Source organism: Protopterus annectens, chromosome 10.part0 (assembly GCF_019279795.1).
Source record: "Protopterus annectens isolate FY-2018-M chromosome 10.part0, PAN1.0, whole genome shotgun sequence".
Classification (NCBI taxonomy): Eukaryota; Metazoa; Chordata; order Ceratodontiformes; family Protopteridae; genus Protopterus; species Protopterus annectens.
Genome location: NC_056744.1, coordinates 1,385,249,964 through 1,385,275,062, shown reverse-complemented (window position 1 = coordinate 1,385,275,062; position 25,099 = coordinate 1,385,249,964). Strand labels below are relative to the sequence as shown.

General features: G+C 40.0%; 1 protein-coding gene across 4 annotated transcripts in view; it reads left to right on the top strand.

Moving 5' to 3' along the window:
• The window catches only part of ZNHIT6 (zinc finger HIT-type containing 6), a gene marked incomplete at its 5' end in the record, with an annotated part of 1,270,195 nt that overhangs the window by 691,915 nt on the left and 553,181 nt on the right, over positions 1 to 25,099 (top strand). For all 4 annotated transcript variants that reach the window (XM_044086022.1, XM_044086023.1, XM_044086024.1 and 1 more), the window contains 1 exon segment: positions 11,749 to 11,823. In XM_044086022.1, coding sequence (XP_043941957.1) covers positions 11,749 to 11,823 — 75 coding nt within the window.

The window sequence follows — 25,099 nt, the reverse complement described above, 5'->3', positions numbered from 1 at the left end:
GGTCTTTCCAGTTTCTGCAGGTGTCTGGTAAGGTACATCCCAAAAGGGGCATTGTACTCAATTATGGGCCTGATGAGGGATGAGTAAAGAGGCACGATGACCTCCCCTGATCTAGATGTTAATCCCTTCATGATTAGGTGGGCTATATAAAATGTTTTTCTAACCACTTTGGCCACGTGGTTGTCAAATGAGAGATTGCTATCAACTTGAGTCCCCAGGTTCCTAATTACTTCTGTACTTAATGGATTACCACCTATGTGGTAATTTGTGGGCACTTTGTTTTTGCCAAAGGGGATGACTATACACTTTTTGGCGTTTAGCGTGAGGCCATGGCTCTGGCACCAGTTGTCTGTTTCTATGAGGCCCTTTTGGAGGATACTTGTGTCAGCTGGAGAGTCGATTATGGCGCCCAGTTTGCAGTCATCTGCGAACTTGGTCAGCCACAGTCCTTCCGTGTTGGCCTGTACCACGGAGAAATATATACCGAACAAGAGAGGTCCCAGGACTGAGCCTTGTGGGATGCCACTTGTAACTGGTTTGGAGTCTGTCATGGCTCCAGCAATTCTAACCATGTGGGTTCTGTCCTTGAGCCAGTTTGCAACCCATCTAGTGACATAGGGGTTTAGATTTAAGCTGGTGAGCCGATCTATAATGCCAGAGTGGGGTATTGTATCGAAGACTTTTGCGAGGTCCAGGTAGGCTGTGTGGACCACCTTCCCCTCGTCAATGGCCTTAGTGACTGTTTCAAAGAAATCAACCAGGTTTAAGAGGCAGGATCTGCCCTTAACAAAGCCGAACTGGGTAGGATCCAATGTCTGTAGGTCCCCAATATCTTTATTTATGAGGTCCATGATGATCCTTTCCATAGCTTTGCAGACCAAGCTAGTCAGGCTTATGGGGCGATAGTTTCCAGGATCCATTGAGGCACCACCTTTGTGGAGAGGGACCACTGTTGCTGTACGCCACTCTTTGGGTACATATCCTGAAGTAAGGCTGAGATTGAACAGTAGTTTTATGTTTGGGTTTAGCTCTTCTTGGAGTTCATGTAGGACGCAGCCCGGGACACCGTCTGGTCCCATTGTTGCTGTGTTTTTTGCTTTGGAGAGGGCAGCTCTTACCTGAGCATCTAAGATGTCAGGGGGGCAGCACTCTGCTGGGATAGATATTTGCCCTTTTGTTGGGGGGGGGTTTGCGCTGAACCTGTCAGCTAGGATGTTGGCGGTTTCTGTGGGTTTGGTGTATTTTTTGTCATTTTGGACTAATTCTGAGCATATCTGGGAATTCCCACCCAGGTTCCTAACATAACTAAAGAAAGCCTTGTGATTATCCTTAGTGTCCTGTGCAATTTTTCTCTCGAAGCTGGCCTTAGATGATTTTGCGGAGGCATGTTATACTTCCGGACCACTGGACACAAGAGAACATGCCTTAAAAAAAAAAAAAATCATTGTCTTTGCCAGTGATGGCTTCCCTTGGTCTGCTGCCACCTTGGTTAGGAGACTGAAAGGCCCAGTAAGCTGAGGGTGGGGCTCATGGCTAGCAGACACGAGACACAAAAGGAAAGCAAGAATAAAAAAAAAGTCTGTACAAGAAGCTGCCCAGTTTTCTTGACCTTTAAGCATATTCCCATATGTATGCCCTCTTAAATTTGGTTCTAATGTAATGTAAACACTCTTTCTTTGCCAGTGCTTTCCATCTTTTGATCAGACCATCTAGCTTGGAAGGGGTGTATCAGTAGTTGTACAGAATCCCATGACCTCATAGATAATTCAGCAAGCTAGTGACCTTTAACATGTCCTTCAAGAATGCAACTGCAGTCCTTACATATGGGTTGTCCTGTCTCAGGCAGCCCTCGGTCGGTCGGATTCCAAAGTCTGGATCTGGCGTCGGCTGATGTCGCCTCCTCCCCGACGTCAGAGCGGCTGGGGTATAAAAGCATCAGCCGACACCATCTTCCCCAGTCTTTCTTGCCGCGCGGTGCCCGAAGCAGAAGCAGTTCGCAAGTGCCGGTCGGTCAGCTCCTGTGTTTTCAGTATCCGAAGTCCTCAAAAAGCTAAGTACCCTGTTGGGGAACCTTTCTTGCCTCAGCCGATGTCAGGTAAAACTGCAAAACTTAATAACTGTTTGTCTTGTGGTAAACAAATACCTCATAAGGACTTCCATTCTTACTGCCTTCCCCGCCTTGGCCCAGACCACGACGTCTCGGCCTGTGCTGCCTGTGCTTGCTTCAACAAGCGCACACTCAGGTGCCGGGCAGAATTTGCTGAAGACTTTTTTGGCGAAAAATACTCGTATATCATGCCGTCGGAACAACCGACAACCCATATTTCCAAAAAACGGAAGGACCGGGACCGACATTCTCAGCCCGCGACTTCCACCAACACCATGCCAAAACCTACCGTGAGTGCATCGGTCTCTTCTGAGGCGGTTATTCCACCACTCCAGACCGACGACACCGCTTTACCGTTCTCTTCGGCCCCGGAGCCTACGCCGGTGCCGGTTGTTGATTTTCCTCCAGAAGCTGAAGCCCAAGATTTGCCCGAGACCATACCAGTGGACAAAGTTACTCCAGCACGTGGGGCAGCTAGGCCTCCGGTGTCCATGTTGATCAAGGCCTACACACGTGCTAAGGCTGCCAGCCAGGCTAAGTCTCACCCTCCTAAATCTTTTCCACGGGGTCCCACTACTGATAAACAGATCATGACTTTAGCTGCAGATCTAATTTCCTTAATCAGAGGTTCCCAGGCTCATTCTGACAGAGGTTCTCAGCTGCCTTCAGACAAAAGGCCCAGGGTTGAACAGACATACACCCTTTCTTCAAATGAAGTCTCTGGTGACTCTGATCACTCAGATACCCAGGAAGAGTCCTTCCAGGCCTACGAGGATTCTGATGCGGAGGAATCTATTCCTTCTGCCTCTCCTCCTGAGGATATTTCTTTTGGGGAAATTCTCCACTCCATGAGAGAGCATTTTCAGTGGCAGGGCCAGGAATTCTCCGACTCCAGGAAACGACTTCGTACCTTCCTTAAGCTTCCCCAGCACAGGCCTTTAGCTATCCCTCCAGTGTTAGATGTATTGGATGATGTGTACTCAGATTCGAGTGCTTCTCCTGATTCTCTCCCTCCTGCTCCTGTCAAGCCAGACAGATACTACAGGGTTCCTGAAAATCATAAACATCTATTTAAGGCCCATTCTGTTGATCTAGAAACTATTTCCAAGGGGCCCAAAGGAGTAGCCACCTCCACGGCCAAAAATCCTTTGCCCGCAGACAGGGAATCTAGGTCCCTGGAGAGGTGGGGCAAAAAAGTTTATACCTCAACCACCCTTGCCATGAAGGCCCTTAACTGCCTTTTTCGTATGTTTCAGTATCAGAGTTTCTTGATGGATGATTTGCAGAAAAAATTAGCCTCTCCTGTGCCTTTAGATAGAAAGGCCTTGCAGGATTTGGTTCATAATACACAGCAGGTTAACAATCATTTTCTTCAGTGTGGCTATGATGCATTGGAAGCTTCATGTAGGGCAGCTATGACAGGGGCCGTCATACGTAGACATGCATGGTTGAAAGAACAGGCATTGCCAGATCATGTTAAAGTAAAGCTTCTAGATGCACCTCTGGAAAAACACAAGCTATTTGATGCTAATGCTCAGGATGTGTTGAAATCAATTGAGGAGAAGGCTAAATCAATGCAAACAGTCAAAGATTTCCTCCAGGTTCAGCCACCGAGGTTCAGCAGGAATTGGCCTTCGAAGAATTGGTCCTTTCCAGACACTGACAAGTTTCAAAGGGGAAAGAACAGGCGTGCCCGAGGGAGAGGGAAATACCGAGGCTCCTACAGGGGACGCCAATGGCAACCGACTAATCAGAGAGGTGGCGCAGGGACTTCCACTGCTCCACAGGGACAATCACAATAACTTGACTTTGACACCGCCGACCAAGGCTCAAAGAGAAGCACCTTTAGGCGGAAAATTATCCTTATTTTCAAAAAATTGGCACGTTTTAACAAGGGACAAATGGATTCTGGACATAATAGACCAAGGCTACAGGTTCCACTTCCATACTTTACCAACAAGACAAGGCATGCCAAAGCTGCCACAAAATCAAAGGGCAGAGGCATTCATACAAGTTTCAAAGCTGCTACAAATCAAAGCAATAGAAAAGGTTCCTCCTCAGGAACAAGGCCAGGGATTCTACTCAAGACTGTTCCTTGTTCCAAGAAAAGAAAAGCAATGGAGACCTATACTGGACTTGTCCGCTCTAAACACTTTTCTCATTGTGCCAAAATTCAAAATGCTGACGCCACAGCAACTCCTTCCCATGCTGGGCAAGGGGTCTTGGCTGGTTACTCTGGACCTCAAGGAGGCATACCTGCATGTCCCAATCAGACACATTTGCAGAAGATACCTCCGATTTCTTGCAGGGTCAGAGCATTATCAATTCTCAGCATTGCCTTTTGGCTTATCTACTGCGCCCAGAGTGTTCTCGAAATGCCTGGCATCAGTAATTGCACACTGCAGACTCCAGGGGGATACAAATATACCCTTACCTGGACGACTGCCTTATACAAGCGGACAGCAAGCAAGCCTTGACAGAAAACTTGAATTATGTCATTCACTTACTACAGGCTCTGGTATACACAGTCAACATTCAAAAATCAAGACAACTGCCATCCCAACAAATAATTTTTCTAGGAGCCAAACTAGACACAAAATCTCAAATGGCTTACCTCACAGAAGAGAAGCAAGAACAGTTACCAGATTACTTCAAAAGCCTAGCAAAGCTCACCCACATGACTGCAAGGAAAATCCTGCAGGCCCTGGGTTTCATGGCATCTTGCATTCTATTGATTCCACTGGCAAGACTACACATGAGAAAACTTCAATGGTACCTAAAAAGTTTATGGTCTCAGCACAGCCACAACTTAGAAGCAATTATCCCACTCATCCCAGGTCTACAAAGGGAATTTTTGTGGTGGGCCCAAGCAAGCCAGTTAAACAAAGGTATGCCTTTCAACAAACCTCAAACAAGCCAAACCATTACAACAGACGCCTCAGACCATGGATGGGGGGCGCACATGGAGGGCAGATGCATTCAAGGGCAATGGACCCCCCCGGGAAGTGCATCTACACATCAATCAAAAAGAGATGTTAGCAGTAATTCATGCAATCGAGGCCTTCGGAAAATATCTTCAACAAGGTCAACTGCTAATAAAGACGGACAACACCACTGTCATGTGGTACATAAACAAGCAGGGAGGTACTCATTCTTACCCCCTCTGCAGACTAACAATGGCTCTTTGGGAACAGTCCCTGAAACTGAACATACAGCTGCAATCCCAGTTTGTTCCATGATTTCTCCCCATATCTCTCTCTCCAAGGAAGTTCAACAGATCTTATTGGAAGCACGCAGACCTTCCACCAGAAAGACTTATTCAGCCAAATGGAAGAGATTCAACATCTGGAATACCAACAAGGGTCAGGATGCATCAGTAATGAGCATCCCACAGATACTAGAATACTTGGCAGAAATGCTGCATAATGGACTTTCCTATTCTTCCATAAAAATACACGCTTCAGCAATTTCAGCAAAATACAACACTGATCCACCTGTGTTTTCACATCCTTTGCTAAGACAATTTCTAAGAGGAATAAAGAATATCAAACCTCCCAAAAAACCACCAGTGCCTGCATGGGACCTCAACTTCGTGTTGGAAAAATTAACTCTTCCTCCTTTTGAGCCAGCAGCATCTTCAGAATTGCAATTTCTTTCCTGGAAAACAGTTTTCCTGTTGGCAATTACCTCAGCAAGAAGAGTTTCGGAGATACAAGCCCTCATGGCAGTACCTCCATTTCTCATTTTTCATCAGGACAGAGTTTCTTTAAGAGCCAATCCCTCTTTTATGCCAAAAGTGATATCCAGGGTGTCTCTAAATCAAGCAATTCACCTGCCTACCTTCTTCCCCAATCCTCAAAATAAAGGGGAAAAGCTGCTGCACACTTTGGACATACACAGACAACTACGCTACTACTTGGACAAAACAAAGGCCAACAGAAAGTCTGACCAACTATTTGTAGTATACGCTGCTGGAGTGCAAGGAAAGGCAATTTCCAAACAAACAATTTCAAAATGGATTGGACATTGCATCAGATTCTGTTATTCTTTCCATGGAAAGGGTGTGCCAGACAATATCAGGCCACACTCCACCAGAGCTACAGCGACCTCCACAGCCTTTCTTAGAGGGGTGGCTACAAAGGGCATTCTAGAAGCTGCTACATGGAGCTCCATGCATACATTTTCCAAGCACTACAACCTGCCTTTATATTCCAGATCCCGAGCAGGCTTTGCTTCGGCAGTCCTGCAGGGCATTTTAGCTACACCATCCCTATCTTAGAGCCTACCACCCCCAGCTTGGCTATGGTATTCAACCCATATGTAAGGACTGCAGTTGCATTCTTGAAGGACATAGTACAGTTTTGTACCTACCATAAATGTAGATGTCCGATAGATATGCAACTGCAGTCAGGTTTTCCCTCCCTCCTGCCCCTCTGTATTTTGGGTCCACTTCCCTCCTTTTATAATTAGCTGGGGATATCTGTTATGGTGTATCTGTTTATTACTGTTGTGTATGTCTGGAATTTTTTATCCAGTTTCTAAATTTAGCCTTCCTTGGAGGGCACCTGGCATCTGGGGCAAGAAACACTGAGGAAGATGGCGTCGGCTGATGCTTTTATACCCCAGCCGCTCTGACGTCGGGGAGGAGGTGACATCAGCCGACGCCGGACCCAGACTTTGGAATCCGGCCGACCGAGGGCTGCCTGAGGCAGGACAAACCCATATGTAAGGACTGCAGTTGCATATCTATCGGACATCTACATTTATGGTAGGTACAAAACTCTACTTTCTGTATATCCTGTTGTTGATAAGTAAGTTCATTTGCCACATCACTGCAAATTACAGAAGAGATTCTGTATCTCTCACTGCCCATAGCACCTACTTCAAGAAAAACCTAACACTGTTATTCTCTGTGATTTCAAATATGCATCCATAAGTTGGCAGACTTACACAGCAGTCAACAAATATACACAGTGGTTCCTTAACTTTTATAAATGCCATCTGCTTTAATTAGCTTTTAATCTCCCCTTCCAGGAGATCCAGTATCCTTGACTGTGTTCTCACTAATATACCACCATCTGCTCCACACTTGGCTACCTTCTCCTTCATCTCAAATGTGACCACCACATAGTCATATTTTCACAAAGAGCCAACCCCAGTACTGCATTAAACACCACTCTATTCAGGGATGACTGCTAGGCAAACACACAACTCTCAGCCTAAGGAAATTCATAAACCCAACCCAGAGGACAGTATAATAATAGCAACCACATATACCATTGACTTGTACTCCCGTCTTAATTCCTGTATCAAAGCATTGTCCCCATCTGTTACAGGTATAGTGGCAAGAACAAGCCCTTTGGTGGAACCCCCAGTATAACCAAACTCTGTAATAAGAGGAGAAAAAAAGCTTCTAGTACTATGGAATGAACTCAAATCTCCTCATTCTACAAGTGAGCCCAGAAACATCTGCAAATTACTCAGGCATAAGATCAAAATTTGCAAAACCAGGTACGAATTACATATCACTGTATCTTCCAAATATGATCATACAGCATTCCTTGATTGTGTTAGGAATCTCAGATGTGTAACCTTCAGTGGTGCATAGAGCTGATCTCAAACAGTACCACCTATTCCTGCCATAATGAAATTATCAGTAAACTCATAAGAGATTTAGATATTCATTGTTGTAGTCCTAATCTGTGGGATGTCCTGCCGACAGCTAGCCTGAAGGCTGGCCCAATTTCTAGAAGTGCACCTTCCACCGGTGGCTTTAGCTGATGCAGTCTCACTTCTCTGTAAAGATGTTGGTGTTTTAAGAATGGTGTTAGCTGATGCCATCTTCGGATCTTTCTTGCCACAGCAGTCAGAATGATGACATGACACATGAGCATTGTCAGTCCATTGGTTGCAGAATAATGTCTTTTATTCTTGCTGCTCTATTTGTATTTTTCTGATTTTGTTGATGTGTGATAGTGATTTGGATTAAGGGGTGTTTTCTAAAGTTGACAACTGTATTGAATGCAGAAAGCAAATTCTACCATAAGGATTATCCTTCCTGCTCTGTGCTTTTGCCTCAGCCCTAGAGCAGAATGTGGATGATTGTTTTCCTTATTGTGAACCTGAACCTGACTTTATGTAAATCAAAAAAACAGAGAACTCTATCCAAGAGTTTGCAGCACAGAAGGGGTTACATGTCTAGCTCCTTACATCATGGCATTGGGCCAAGGTTTCTTGGAACCTACCTCTAAAGTACAAGTATTCTGAAAAACATCATGAGGACAAGCATCAGGAACCAGGACAGCCCATCAGATGCCATGATTTCCCTAAGCAGGGTGACACTGAAGTTTGTAATGCACTTTCAAAGCCCCTGGCTTTGGGATCATTTTTGCTGAAGCCTCTGGTGCGACCACTTGGCAGGCCACAATGCTTTTGTCTGCATGCATATCCTTCCAGACCAAAGATGTTGGCATGTCAGCCACTGTAAAAGAGCTGTCTCTCGACACATGGATTGTGATTACCAAGCATTTCCGTTTACGGTAAGTTCTTTACACAACTGTACCTTCCAACTTCTCCCCACTGAATACACCGCAATCTCCATCCTCCCTATTACTGTTCAGCATATGTCTCTTCTGTGCATTTACCTTTGAACAAGTCCTAAATGCCCTGTCCTAAACCAAAAATACTAGCTCTTTTTGAGTCCACATAATTAAGGAGCAAGTCTGTACCTTCTCCCTTTTAGAAATACATCTGCTAATCTAAGCAAAGCAAGGACGTCATCTTAGACTTATTCTCTTCATGTTTTAGAAGTAAACATAGTACATAATATTAAAGTCTCATAACATTAACAAATATGAATGCAGTTGCACATTTTCAGACCTCTGTATGTATATTCGTTTCAAGGAGGTTCATGCCTTCTTCAGTCCAAGGGATATTTAGTCTTGCTATATATGTTTTGTTTGTCATTTGATGAAAATGAAGCATTTTTTTCTGTTTTTCCAGACAGCAGATCCAGTGCTTTCTTGGGCTAGTCAGTTGCACCAAAGCTTATAATTAGAACAGGGAGAGCAAGTTGATTTATACCTTGAAGTTTATTCCAAGATGTATTGGCAGTACTTAGTATTAGTTTTAGTGTTGTGAAACATTCCTTGCTAAGCTTTGTTTTCATTTGTTCATTTTGTGATGATGACTCCATCTATTCCTAGATATATTATGGTTTACTTATTTCTTTTGGAGACATTCACAAGTGTGGGTAGTACAAAGGTATCAAAATCCTGTCAAACTGCCGTGAAAAGTGCTGGAGAGAGTGGTTGATAATACATAGAACAGCAGAAAGTAAAATGGGATATTTGCAGTTTGAATTCATTTCTGGATGCAACACCACTGATCCCTTGTTTGCAATGAGAAGGCTAGTGGAGAAGAAGCTCCCATGCAGCAGGAGTAGTGATCAGTCCAGCCTTCACCAGGGAAATTGCACTGGATGTACCCAAAACCCACCTTTTCCCAGAAGAGATGAACATGCCAAGCAGCTTCACTCCTCCCCTTACCTCCCTTCCTGGCTCCTCCAGGGCTGAGACCGTTAATCAAACCCAGGGCTGAGACCATTAATCAAACCCCAGTCCCCAATGTCACAGTCGGGGCTCCATTCCTTTGCTGCTTGGAGCCAGGCATAGTAAGCATAGTACATAATATTAAAGTCAGACAGCTCCAGTGCTACTTATGGGCTAGAGAATACTTTTTGCATTCTACCCTTTATGTTTCTTTCCATTCATTATGAATATCCTTTACTGTCGTATCTGTTTGATGTAATTTTTGCTGTGAGGTGTATGGTTTGGATTTAGTATCCAAGATGTTATTTGGATGGTCATACCATGAGGTTCAGTTTCCAGAACTGAATTTCATATTTTGGAATAATTACATGTTAGTGAAAATCTGTTTTAAGCAAAACAGTGTAAGAAAGTTCTCTGTGTGGAAGATTTTCAGTCCATATATTTCTAGTTAATCACTGTATATTAATCAGATCAGACAATAGTAATAGAAGTAGCGAACTTAAACTCATCTTAAGTCAAAACAAAACAAAAAATAATAATAGAAAATATATAATTGTACAGCATTACTAAGTATTCGAAAGTAATCCAAGCAAGGCAGGCAGTCTGTTTCCAATCGAAAATCCTTTATTAAGTACACAGACAAGCAATCCAAGTAAAACAAAAATAGAGAAATAATTTCCTCACAAGCTTTCTAAATATATATATATATATATATATATATATATATACTTTTTATCAGGCATGGGAGTGGTTTATTGTGCTGTAAAACAAAGTGTTATTGGTACACATGTTAAATTCACATCCCTTCCCCCATCAGTGTGACATTCGAGCTGGTCCTGCTCTACTTAGTAGCTGTCATAATAATATATAACCCTTACGTACTTTAAATAAAATGTATAATGATGTGGCACCTCTTATTTAACCAGATGATTAAGTCTGTGATTTTATCCAAGACAATATACTACATGGCTGGAAATATATCAACCTTAGTTAATTTGGCAATCAAGAAATATATATAAATATATACATATACATTTTGCATGTAAAAATCTATTTCTATTTTCATAACCTATTGTTGACAAAGATAGCTTTTGTTCTTCTAGACTTCTTCAGGTCTGTGTACAAGAATCCTAAAAACAATCTATAAAAATATATATAATTGTATAATTAGTTAGTATTGTTATCACACATCATTTTGAATAAAGTGGAAAAAATAACCAGAAAAAAATAAATAAGAAAAAATGTGTGTATGATGATGGAAACAAAGTATACACTTAAATTTCAACTGATATAAAATGGTATAAGAATGGACATATTCATACCCATTATTTAAAATTGTTCAAATGCAGTTTAAAATGTAGTTCTCCCTAATAAGGTTAGGTGATTTTGATTACTACTATTTTATCATATATTTTTTTTAATTGTTTAACCCCAGTGTTGGTTAGTAATGTTAAGAAGCTTAGGGAGGATAGTGTTTGGTTGGTAATTAGGTTATAAGCAAGCAATATTTTGTTCCCCTCAATCCATGTCTGTGGACAATTTCAGTGTCATTTCCTTACTGACTGAGCAAATGCTCCTATATAAAGGGAAAATAAAAGTGGTGAAAAGGCATAATTTATATAAATAGTCAGATCAGAGTTATCACAGTTCATTTTTATTGATAGAGAGGTTATCAGACAAAGTTCAGGTAGTCAATTAAAAAAAAGAAGTGTGCAAACTTATTTTTCATGACTGGAAGCATTTTCCAAGATGATAATACTGTAATGGTGTATATTCTGAAGTCAGAAACAAGGTCTGGTTTCTCCATTTACCACTCCTGATATCAGGCAAATGGCTTAAGAGCAGGTAGTAAATATTTTTTGATGCTTAGTCGAATCAAAAATTTGGTTTCCATAGTATTTATAGAGCAATACTTTCATAAGACCAGTTGCAACCTAATAAATCTGTGTGTTCTGTTGTGCGTTCTCTTGTTTTCAAATTGATATTAGTTTCCTCTGTTTGTCTGTAGTTTGGCATACTGCATTTATCAGCCTAATGTTTTCTTGGATGATTTTATTTAATGTCTGTATTTTTTCAATTTCTTCTTTTAAGCTTCTTTACAGAATCACCAGGATTTGTCTGTTCTACCTCCAAAGGTTGCAGAACTTCCACAAACTCCAGGGACAGGTAAGGTGTGCACACAGCTGTTTTTATTATTATTATTTTTTATTCTTATTTCTCTTCAGTAAAACAGTTACCATTTAAGCTGACCTTACAAAAGTCAGTGTTTAGCGTAGTTTATATAGAGTATTGTTTTGGGGGGGCTGCTGCCCTGTATGTCAAAAGCTTTTATGGTCTATCTGAAGCTAAAATGAAAATACAACTGCTTGTAGCTTCTTCCACTGTTGTTATAGACTACATTCATCAGACTGTTTGACCAAGCCCTTCAGCCTACAAGAGCTTGTCCAATCAACACGGTAAGGTACTTATTACAGATGACTCCATAGTTTGGCATACCGATACACCACACACAAAACTGAGCAAAGACAGGGTAGCTGTCAGCTACCTAACAAGTGTTAGAATCCACCATATTACTGGGCCAGTCAAGTCCCTTCACTCCAAGTATGATTATGGTGACATGGGCATTGTTCATGTGGGTGTGCACTTCCTTAGACCTGTGAAGGGGGATATGCTGGAGTTGTCCAATTAAGTTTGTCAGATTGGAAAGAAAGTAGTTTTCAGCAGCATTCTATTACTGAGAATGAGGTCACAATATATGCAGATGATTGACTGTAATTGTTTTAGTTATTGATGTTATTGATGTCATTTTGAGGGAACCCAATGTGAGTCAGCCTGGAGGGAAAGAAAGTCAGATCCCACCTGTTTAACCAAAAATGGTCAACACCTATCTCTTCAGGGTTTTCGTCTAGTAGTTAGGAGTTTCTCTACCTCCAAAGTGCCTTTTTAGACAATGTCAATCTACTTAGGCTACCAGACTAGTAAAATCAAATTAAAATCTGATAAAAAGGTTAGGTTGTAGCACTGCTCAATGCTAGAAGCCAGAGTAAAGAAGCTGCCCTCCCTTGAGTTTTTCCTAACTCTGTGAGATGTGGAAATATGTGTTGTTACTGAAATTGTTCCAGAACACTAATAACATTCCCTCCTTACCTGGTCTGTCTACCTACCAGTTGTTTAGGCCCACATGTGCTGGTGGTGCGGTGTCTGTCTTTATCTAAAAAAACTGCCATTTCTTGGCTAATCGATAAGGACAATGACCTTATTCCTTTGTAGCCTAATATTATTAAACAGAGCTCATACCACAGTCTGTACCCTGTCCGTGACACCTACAAATTGCAAAACTTATCTTAACACACTAGAGTCAATCTCCATGAATCCATACAGTCTATTTGTAGGGGACTTTAGCCCACCATAAACTGGTACACCTACTTCTCTACAAATATGCTCGGCACTTCCTTGACTTTATTATTGCAATCTTTTTCAGTCAACTACTACCTTGCTCTTCTAGATCTACCAACATACTCAAGTCTTCGCCTCACAAGTATAGCTCCTGTCTGTTCTTTCCTATTTTTGTACCCTCAATGGCCAAATCAGACCACTGCATTGTCATATTCACAATAGGTCAATGGCAAACCCAGCCATGTTTAGAAACTTCTCCAAGGCTAGATTCATTGCATTCAGTGATGAGATGGTTCAACACTTATACACCCTATATCAAATACCTCCATGTATACCCAAAGTTTATACACCATTCACAACTGTTGCATGGCTCAATGTTCCTTATCACCACAAATGTACTAGCAAACTTGGAAACAAGTCCTTCTGGTGAAACTCGGCTATAAGTAAATTCTACTGTAAAAGGACAAAAGTCATAGCCCTTAATAACAGAGTGAAACTCAAGAATGTTTTAATGTGCCTCAGAAGGGTTAACATAGAACTCAGGAGCAAGAGCAAATCTTGAAAAGTTAATTATGAATTAAAAATGGCTTCATTAGCAAAGAAATAGACCTCACACATTCTTAATTGTGTAATGAACCAAGCTTTGTCCGTAATGGCATAATTCACTCAAACTCTTAGGCTATAAATTACATCCTTGCAGATAAAGAAAGCTCCAGTTGTTCTTTTGTGTCACCTCCAAACTTCCCAGTACAAAGTTTGCAGGCCATTCCAGTTCCCCAGTAATCCCCCTGAACAACAACACCATTTGTATGGGTCCAGATAAAATTCCAATGCGTTTCTTGTCCGTCTGAAACATCCCTATCAGACCTCCTCCTTAAACTGTTCAACCTCAGCTTCCTCACTGGTTACCTACCAGAAGCCAGAAGAACATGTAGTAACATATTTGACAGTGCTGAGCAGCCTGTGCATACATTTTCAATGATTAATTAGCAATTAAGTTGCTTCTGTAACGTGTCTCTTATGAGCACACACTTCTTTGTTTTCCTAATGTGCGAGTGCATTTAGTTTGTATACATCACATTCGTGCTCTGCACGTTTGCAGGCAATGTTTCAAGGTTTGTACATGCTGAAATGTGCTGTTTAGTTCAAGATTAGTAACAAAGAAATGGCACAGATAGATATTGTAAATTAGGTTAGAAAAAGCTTTATTTCATGCAAGGCATAATTCAGTAATAACTGATTTACACAGTATGATACATTACACAATGAATACAATTGCCTTAGGATGTGCTAGAACCTAATAATATGCAAGTGTGCACTGGGTATTGTAGCTGTACATTGTAATGTACATACTGTACATACTAAATACTGTACTAAATACACGATGCAAGTAACCATTAAAATGTCGGAACCCCTTAGAGCAAATCTCGAAAAGTGGAGCTGAAAGATTGGACTTGTATGTACCAAGTCCGAGATGCTATTTCTCCGATATTCCTTTTTCTCCGAGGTATGGAGATCAGAGTTGGTATAATATATATATATATATATATATATATATATATATATATACATACAAGTTCAGGAGTGGGTAGGAGGCTTGCCCCCTGCATGGGGTGGTGTGTATGGGGGGGGGGGTTACCCTCCCTGCAAAACAAACTTTAAAGTAGAAGAGCGATTTTCAAGATTTGCTCTTCTCTGGGTTTTCGGTCTTTTTTCTTCAGATTTTCAACACTTGGCATTTTGATCGCTGACTTTTCAATAGGGAGCCCATGATGCATACAGATTTTACACTATTTAGGTTGTTTCCTACTATGTGCACAATGGTATTGTCTCTTAGTTCACTTAATTCCATTGTTCCCAGGCCTTAACACTGAAAGCTTTAATCTCCAATTGCCAGGGAAAACCCAGTTTTGCTAGTGAAATGAAAGCTGACTAATTTCAGCCTTCATGACTAGTACTCATGGTAAAAGTTCCAGCCCAGTGTATCTTCATTAATAGTTACTTTGAAAAATCAGACTGAGAAAGTAACAGTCAGTCTTCAAAGGGATTATTTTTCACATTTGTCTTTCAAGGCTAAAGATGTCTGTTATTGGTGTTACCTTGAAGGAGCTTGAACGAAAGTAAAGTTAAACATAACATCTCATGGTTTTATGCAATAATTCTATACAAAAGCTTGTCTAATTAGCCTTCTTGTAGGTTGTCAGTAATTAAGCTCTGGATACACAAAGTGGTCTTAATTAGGTTCACAGATCATCTTTAGGTAACTGCCTTGCCTGAGCAACATGGCATTTCACCCATTAACAGGGTTGCCAGTTGCAAAATAAGTAACAACTGGAAGAAAATAAAAATGGCTTAGCAGGCTAGATAAAAATCTTGTGCTGACACAAGCACAGAACGTGCTTTAATGAATGAGTGAGTACTGCTTAAATGACCAGTTAAGGCAATTAAAGAGGTTTTCCATAACACTGGGTTAATCTGTAATTAAGAAGCAAGGAGTAAATTTTGTTCAACCTCAGGTAGGTTATATTAAGTAAAATGGTGCAACACTCACTCACTCATGAGGAGTGTGGAGACTTGCCGAGTTGTATACTTCTTGGCTTTGATTTTCACTGAAATGGTCTTCTGAAGTGAGTCACTTGATACTAAAATAGGAACATCCCATGGCTTGCAACTTCTGTGTTGTAGCCCTGCCTAGTAGTAGTTCACAGGTTAATGCTAAGCTTTTGATTTAAAGGAGCATTTGCAGCCTTGCCTAAAGATCCCAAATTGTGATTACCCACAGGAATAATTAATACCCAGTTGCAACCCACTTCACTGGGGGCTTGAGAGGCAGGCCTGGGATGTATTTAATGTCTAACTTTAACTCTTTCAGTAGGGCTTGAGGAACCATATCATGGGTGTATTTATGATTGCCCACCCATTCTCCAGATTACATTTAAAGCGGGTCAGGGAGCCACTTTGTTTTATAAACTAGGGATATCTATTTTGTAAAAGACTGTTTCTCTGGGGAATGGGGTTCTGTTTATATTTCTGTGGAAATTTAGATGTCTTGACCGGGTGTTTTTAAGGTCTTATTTGTTTTGTGGGTGTGCAGATCACAAAGGACTTGTACCTTTGAAACTCTGTAGGCCAGACAAAGGCCCCTGTCTTGAGTCTGTTGGAAACAGAAAAGAGTGAGAGTACTTGAGGTGATCAGTGTAGTTGAAGGAAGACATGCCCTTGATTGGCTTGCGAAGACATGCTGTAATCTTTCTAGCTGAATCATATACTTAGACAAGTACATACTATAGAGGGCATTATACTCTGTTATGGGTCTTATTAAGGAGGAGTCGAGAGAAATTATACAAGATATGTCCATGAAGACCAGTCTGGCCAGATAAAAGGACTTATGAATGACCATGGATACACATGAGCAAAGGATAGTTCATTATTAGTGAAAGTGCCCAAATCTGAGTGAGACAACTTTCAAAGGTGGATCACCTTTGTGATAGGTGAATGAGTGCTCTTGTTTGCTGAGGGACACAATACTGCATTTCTTTGTATTTAGTTTAAGGCCTTGTTGTTGATTTGTGATGGACCCTCCGGGTGAATCTAGAAATCAGATGAGGTATGATCAGTCTGAGTTTGCTGTTGTCCACAGACTTAGCCAGCCACAGCCCCTTGGTGTCATCCTTGACATTGAAGAGATAAATACCAAAGAGAAACGGTCCTAGGACTGATCCTTAGGGCCACAGCTGGTCTGTAGTCTTTTCAAAGTTAGGCTGCCAGCAACAGTAAAGGTTTAGTTTGTTTTAGTAAGTCAGTTTGCTGTCCAGCAAGTAATACAAAGGTTTGCATTTAGCTTGTTTAGCTTATTGCTAATGCCAGAATGTGGGCTTGGTATTAAGAGACCATTGCCAGGTCCAGGTAGGCAGTGTGAACCAGTTTACTTGTGTAATGCATCAGTAACCTCTTCATCAAAGTCCACCAAATTCCAGAAGGCAGATCTGCTCTTAGCAAAATCAAATTGGCTTTGGTCTAGGGCTTCTAGACTGCTTATATCCTTTTTAATAGGTTCTATAATAATATGATCCATTGCTTTTTAGATAAGGGTGGTGAGGCTTATAGGTGTACAATTTCCTTGGTCAGTAGTAGCTCCTGCTTATGGACTGAGATAACTACAGCGATTCTCCATATATTTGGTGTGAATCCAATGTAGAGGGGGAGACTCAACAAGTTTAGTAGCGAGTCTACGAGACAGTGTCTGTTACTTACACTGAGGCAGCCTAGCACATTGTCAGGACCCATGCAGATAGTGTTTTGGGCCTTGGAGAAGGGCACTCAGGAATTTTCAGAGGTGATCAGAGGGGGTAGCATGGACTTGCTAATTTGTTGTGGAAAATTAGGAGTAAAGTCTGAGCTCAATTTGAGATGGGCATTGAAGTTATATGCAACTGTGACATTATGTGTGGTGGGGTCATTGAGATGAGGAAAGAGGTGAAATTTCATCAGTTCATTAGCTGGTGAAGGTTTGCTTTAGAATAGTCTGTAAAGACAGATGGGATTTGTGGAATATGGTCATATTTCACCAGAGTTGAGAATGGGAGGTTATATTGGTGAGAACCAGATCTGGTATTTTATTACCATTAGTTGGGACAAGAACAAGTTGATCAAAGAAGCTACCATTAATGAATTTTGGGGATCTTTGTGCACACATCAGTAGTGGTGCAGGTTTCCCAATTAGGAGATGGATAGTTCAGTTCTCTCAGAACAGTAGTGTTGTGTTTGATAGGGAAGGATGACAGTTTTCTTTAAATATGTCTTATGGGCTGCAGATGACAAGAAAGAGGTTTGGTAGTTTGCCAAAATGTGGTATGAACTTGTATTTACTGTGAGAAGACCTTGGAGGAGTTCAAGATCGTTGTCCAGCCTTAAGAGTCTGGAGGTGAATTGACTTTGAAAGACAGACACACCCCCTCCAATACCTTCATCGTTGGCCCTGGAAGTGTGGAAGGCATTAAAACTTGCACTTCAAGGGAATGCATCACTATTCTCAAACTAAGTTTTCAGTATCTAAACAGCTGTCTGTATTTTCAAGATTTAGGAATACTTGTAAGGAATGCAACTTTCTGTTAAGGCTGCAGCACTTTCTTTATGTAATCTTGATTTTGTTCGGCAGTGTAGGCAATTAGCGTAACCATCTCAGCAAGGCCCCTTTCTTAGTTTCACTTATTTTACTCTTATTTTATTTATAGATTAATAGCTGTTCCAAGGCCAATGAGTGTTATGATAATTCATACCTTGCTTGTATCCTTCCTCAGACCACTTCTTATTTCTGCAGAAGGGCTGTTCCAGTCAGTCTTGGAGTAAATTTGGGGATACCCATTCAGTCATGTTATGTTTAAAGGAAGATAGTTTGTCACAATGTTTAATATGCAGGGTTATTTTGTTTCAGAGGTTTGGAAGATGCTGAGTTATAAACATGTCCCTCCACTGCATTTTTATCTGTTGATGATAATGTAAGGCCCTAGTTTTAGTGTTGGAGATTTTGGACTTCCACAGATACAGGAGGCGCAGGACAAATGTGTCTCTAATGGGGTAGTAAGACAGAGTTCTCCCTTCAAAAGTCTATTAGAAGGCGAATAAAGGGATAGAGGATCCAGACTCTCTTGATAACTCATGAACTTCAGGCCTGTGCTATTTTTGGTTAGGAACCTTTGGGGTCTTTTTAATTGTGTGATATGTTTAGTGAGACCTATTGGCTTGATCAGTGATTTGTATAAGGGAATGGTTATCTATTCAGACATTCTTTCTACACCCTTGGGAATTACCCATGCTAAATAAAAGGATTACCTGATAACCATTCCTGATAGCCAAAAGAAAGGGAGCCATCAACTCGTGTACCTAGGTCTCTGACTACATTTTTGTTTTGTAGCAGGGTATTGTCTATACAGTAGGATGAAGGGAGGACTTGTCTACTAAAAGTAATAATATTGCACTTTTTAGCATTTAGTTTGAGCCCATGTTTAATACACCAAGAGATTACTATAGATATTTCATTCGGAAGGCTATAGTGACATTGGATGACTTAACTGTCTCCAGTTTGTAGTCATCTGTTTATTTTATTAACTAGAGGTCTTGTTTCTCTGCTTGGGGATCTAAGAATAAATACCAAAAATGAGATGTCCCATCACTGAACTCTGAAGATCACTGCTTGTCATCATAATTTCTGATGGGGCACCTCCAACATGCACTGTGTGAGTTCTTTCAGTCAGTTTGCTATCCATCTTACCATATATGGGTTTATTTTTAAATTATTTAGCTTTGATATGATGCCAGCATGGGGATGGTGTTGATGTCCTGGACCAGATTAAGGTATGCCACCTGGACTGCATAGTTGACAACCACAACCTCTGTAACCCTTTCAAAGAAGTTTACTAAATTAAATAGGACCCACCCTTCAAAAGCCAAACTGTTGCAGGTCAGGTCTAATAAGATTCTTAATATCACCATTTGAGGTCAGTTATAATATGTTCCATTGTTTTGCAGATGCGTCTTGCAAGACTGACAGGTCTGTAATTACCCAAGTTAGTTATAAGGCTACCATTATGGAGGAACATCACCATTGCAGTGCAGAACTCATCATGGGTAAAACTAGTAGCTAAACTTAGGTTAAACAGTTAAAGGAGAGGCACCTGCATGGGCATGATTAACTGTATTTAATTAATCAACCAGACACATTGTCAAGTCCCATTAAGAAAGTATTTTGATCTTGTTTAGCACAGTTAATAAATGTTCTTTATATTTTGGGTTTTTGAATAGAAGTTTCACGGTAAAGCTGGTACTAAATGTGTTTGCAAGATTATTGGTGATGTCTGTTGGGTCGGTATAAGATGCATCAAAATGTATAAGTTCAGAGCAATGTAGTTTTTTTCCTTTTAGTTTTCTAACAGCTGAAGAATAGTTTAATTATCTTTGCTTCAGAGGTTAACCTAAGCTCATGGGCTTCAATAGTGAACCTGTTAGTGTTCTTAAACATTTTGTTTTCCTTTTGATATTATCCTTATGAAGAGGGATTTTGGATCTACTAAATAATTTAAGGAGTTTTTCAGTTTTTATATGGATTATTTATGGTGATAAACCACCAGGGTAGTTTGTTTTTTTTAACTTTCCTGTGATATTTGGTCCGGTAGGGCCTGCTACCTCTATGCATTTTTCTAAGTGTTTGGAGAATTCCTTAGTGAATCTTGCTGCTGTATTAAAGTCAATGGAGGTGCAGTCATAAGTGAATTTTAATATTTTCTCACAGAGTAGATTGAAGTTGGCATGTTTGTAGACCTTAAATTCAGTGGGGATTGATGTTTGAGCTTTTGGGTATCTAAGGATAAAGTCACAATTTTATGATCAGACTTCACTGGTGCAGGAGATACTAAAGGAGTAGTGTAAGAGGTGCCTGTATCAGTAAGAATTAGCTCAAGAATTCTGTGTGTTTCGGAGATTCCAAGATGGCCTCACTCTGAACAGCATGTCATTTAGTGCTTTCCCAGCATGAGAAAGAAAGTAGTAGTAAAGGAAGGCAGTGGAAGCTGACAATTTGGGTACAATTCATTTACTGACTAGTCACTGTCAGCAATGAAGAAATCTTGTTAAAATAAAAAAAAAAAAAAAACAGAAAATCAACTAGAAAAGAAAGAAGAAAAAATGACGTGGAAAAGATTGTCAGCTATTCTGTGAAAGGCAGCTCAGGTTTCAGCTTTGGTACAAAGACGGCTCCTAGTAATTTAGAGGAAAATAAATCAGATGCATTTAGAAACATTTACATGAGAAACTGGAGGCATATATAAAGTCAAATGAAAATAAGACTAGAAAGAATAAGAAAATCGTTAAGTAGCTGTTCAGATGACCAGGTAAAACAGCAGAAATCGCTGAAATGAAGGCAAGACTGGTAGAATTTGAGACTTCTCAAGAACTATTTAAAACGGTGATTTAGAGGACAGAGCACACAAAGAAAACATCTAATTTTCTGCAGTAATCAAGAAACTGGAAGGAATGAACTATGTTAATTTTGTGAAAGTACAAGTAAACAACTGTCATTAAATAAGGGGATTTGTTCATTGAAAACTCATATATTGTATGCATGCTCTAAATTTGGCAATGAGAAAGAAGTTAAGGCCTATATCAGTTAAGATGTAGACATACTAGCAGAAAGAGCTGCTTCTGCTAAAATTGTGCCATAATGGGAAAATGGTAACATTTGGTAGACAGCAGAGGAGTTTGGAAAATGATTATTCAGTGTTCACTATGTAGAAGAGAAGTGAAGAGAAGTGAGTTTATCAGAGGATGTTGAGAAGCAAGTGCAAGATTCAAGTTGCACTATCCAGCAGTTATTAAAATATTTTTGAATGCAAAATGGGCGAAAGAGGAAAACATTTACCCAGAAAGCAGTAAACCAGCAAGCTGGGGGGGGGGGGGGCTCTGCTTTTTACTCTTCTGACAGTAGCAAAGCCCATAGAGAGAACTTGCCAATAAAATCCTTTCCATTGTTCCAGAGGAAAAGGATTGAGTGACAGAAAAAGCCCAGTAGCTGACTAGAAAAATCAGGAATACATTGGACTTGAATCAGAGGACCAGTATCAGGTGATCATGATGATAAGGAAGACCAGCAATAATGAGAAAGTATGAAGTAAGTAGAAGAATTGTAAAATATGTTTTCTTAAGGTACAGTTTGGGCGTGAGAAATGTACTTCTGCAGGAAATTACTAAAAAGACTGGAAGGTTGTAGAATGGATTACACTGGTGGGAGGAGACTAGAGCATAATTCCCCCTGTATCATAAATGTTTAGAAGGATAATGAAGGTAAAGATGCAACTGTAAATAAGTGTTTTTTTCTTTGTAATGTGACAAATTTGTTAAAGTGAATTGCATGTTACATTGTAATGTAGTTCTGTTTGGCATGCAAATGTATTTTAAATGTGAGGTAAAAGGACTCTCATCAGTGACTACTGTTCATTTCTTGTGCTGTTAAAGTAATCATGTCTTTTTTCTTAACTAATATATCTTGGGTTTATACTGAACAAGATAAAGGTAGGATATTACCAGTACAATGTTGTGATACTGACCTGCTGGGGAAAGGCTGCTGAAGTGCACTGATCAGATGTGGTGGTTTCCCCTGGTGTTTTACAGGTAGAAGCATAGACTAATGTTCTTGGTTTGTGTTGCAGGCAGTAGGAAATGTTTTCTTTCTTTCTTTTCCTGTGCAAACAGACCAGAAAATGGAAAGCAGGTAAAAAGGTAGTTTCTCAGCATTTGTAAAGAGCTATATCTTATATTTGTAAAAATGTTAGCTGTCTGTCTCTCCATCAGCAGAGCTCCACAGCTGGAGACTATCTGTCTATAGGTGCAGTCAGTTATCAGAAAATGACTCCGCAAAGAATTCAGAGGCATTTTTAGGAGAAAAAAACTGAAAGGGGAACTGATAAGGAGTTCAGTTAAAACAAATGAAGTCTGAGACCTTCAAGGGGAGTACTTTTGCAAGTAGATGTATTCCTAGCAGCAGTTACCACTTCAGTATAAAATATTGCACAATTAAGTTTATTCATTTAAAGGGAGCCAGTGCAGGTTTTTCCTTAAGGCTAAAAATGAGCTAACTGAGAGCCTACAAGTTTTTCAAATCTGGGAGGGAAATAGAGGTGGGATAAGAATGGATGGTGTCTGTGCAAGGGAAAACACAGGCTCTAATATTTGCTACTAACGTGATTAAACCAGTCTTAAGAATAAGTAAATCCTGTGGCTGATTGTTTGGGGAAATTGTTCTTACATTGGGAGGTAACGTCCCTTTTTGGAAATTGTATATAGTTTAGTCTATTTGCTGTGAGTTAAAAGGGGTTGGGGTTAAAATGAAAATGTGTACATTTTGTGATTACTTGTGGGTTTTTATTGAAGCTAGAAGTCTGGGAAAATGCAACATAGGGTGAAACAGAGACAAAATGCCACGACTGCGTACAAGTTCAGCCCGCCAAATATTAACATGTGCATGTAAGTTGGAATTATATATTCAAAAAAACTGTCACATAGAATATGTGAAAGTAATAATTTATCAGAAAGATAACCTTATGAAATATATCATGGAATGTAAATAACATTGTAGGTATGAGGAAGAAGTAGAATATTGAGTTATATTAAGAATTGTAGGGTGTAAACGCGGCAATATTACCAGACATACTTGGTTGTAAATGAGCAAGTGAAACTAGCAGGAAAGGATTTCAGAATGGATATTCAGTATAGTATCAGGGAGGGGATGGTAATCGATTGTGAGAGGGACTCCAGTAGTGATAGAAAAGATGAAGAAATACAGTAGTGGGTAGATTTGTGGCAATAACAGTTTATTGGCAAGGGAGGAGGATTACACTGGCATGCATTTCTGTTAAACTTAAAACTACTATTAAAGAGTTTAAAAGAATTACAGGAGAGGTAATTAGCTTTTGGCAAATAGTATTGTTCATGGCTAGAGACTGAAACCTGAGCTGCAATAATTAGAATCTATCAGAAGAAGGTAAATTTCTGAAGAAATATATGAGAATATTTGGAATTTAAGATGTGAACTTGTTAGGTGGAACCTGGCAGAATTTACATATTATACCCCAAGGTGCAATTACTGGCTTAAATTGGATAGAAATCACATTTTATAGGAGCATGGATATTTAATTGAAAGCTTTGAAACACATCCAATAACTGTTTAAGATCATGTCGCAATAAAGACTATGATAAAGATGCAGGGTAGTCGAGTACAAATGAGACAGTAGAATTGTTAAAACACAAGAATTTAAGGAGAGAGCAGTGGAAGTGATTCAGGAGTTATTAGGGAAGATACACATTCCTTCAGAAGGGGTAGCTAGAGTGTGGGATAAAATGAAAATGTAATTTAAAAGCATGGTAGAAATTAGAGAGAAGGAGATATGGTAAAGAATTGATAGGAATTATTTGGATGGGTTATCAAAGGTTCTCTAAAATGTCTCATCATCTGCAGGAATTTTAACAAGAAGAGAAGCAATTGCGGAGTGCTTAAGGGAAAGTAAGGGAGTGTTTGGAAAACATGCTTTAGTCTATAAAAATTATGTTAAGCAAATATTTTTGTTAACCACTCCAGTGCACAAAACCTATTAGCACAATGACTTACAGTAGAGAAATAGAAAGGGGTGTTGCCAGACTTAGTGGGCTACAACCAGAGACTGTATAGAGGTATTGGCAATATTTAAGAAATTCTATGAAATATATATAAAGCGGGGGGAATGAAGAAACCAAGAAAAGGCACAAAAGAAAATAATTAAGGAAGACTTCACTATGCCAAGATTAAAGGAAGATGATGCTTAAGAAGTTATAGTTAAGATGTGAAGGAATGAGATAGAAATTATGATAAATCAAATGTGGAGTCACTATTAACAGACATTACTCCTGTGGAAGTTTTAAAGTTAGGAGGAAAGAAAGTGATAAATGTCTGGAAGTTTTTCTTAAGAAAAGGTTTGACAGCACCACCATCTTGGGAGAAATCTGTGGTAGCTCTACAGCTCAGAGGGTAAAGACCCATCAGACCCAACTGCAAATCGTTTCAAACCAGGTTATAAATTGTTTGTCTGTACTAGCCAAGAGAATGGCTAAGGTGATACTAAAACTATTAGATATGGAGAAATACCTTGTAATATTGGAAAACTGAGAAAGTAAACATTTTAATGAATGATCTTCAGTAACCTGAACTCTGGATAAAACTTTGAATCTCAAATAGGTTTCACTGGGTGTGGAAAATGGAAATGTATGATTAAGCACAGGTGGGAATAACAAATTAACGCACCTGTACAAGGCCCTTGTGTAGTTTCTTGACAACTGCTCCCCTTTATAGCAGGAGGTGTAATTCTGTGCACGATTTGGTTTTGAAACACCATTTCTTAGGTTAAGTAACAGTAAAACGTAGTGATTAGAAGAAGCAGGGGTCAACAGCCGAGTGGACTTGGCACAGCATGCATGAGGTTTATGCAACCTATGTAAATATTTTGTTTTGTTACATTAATAAAGA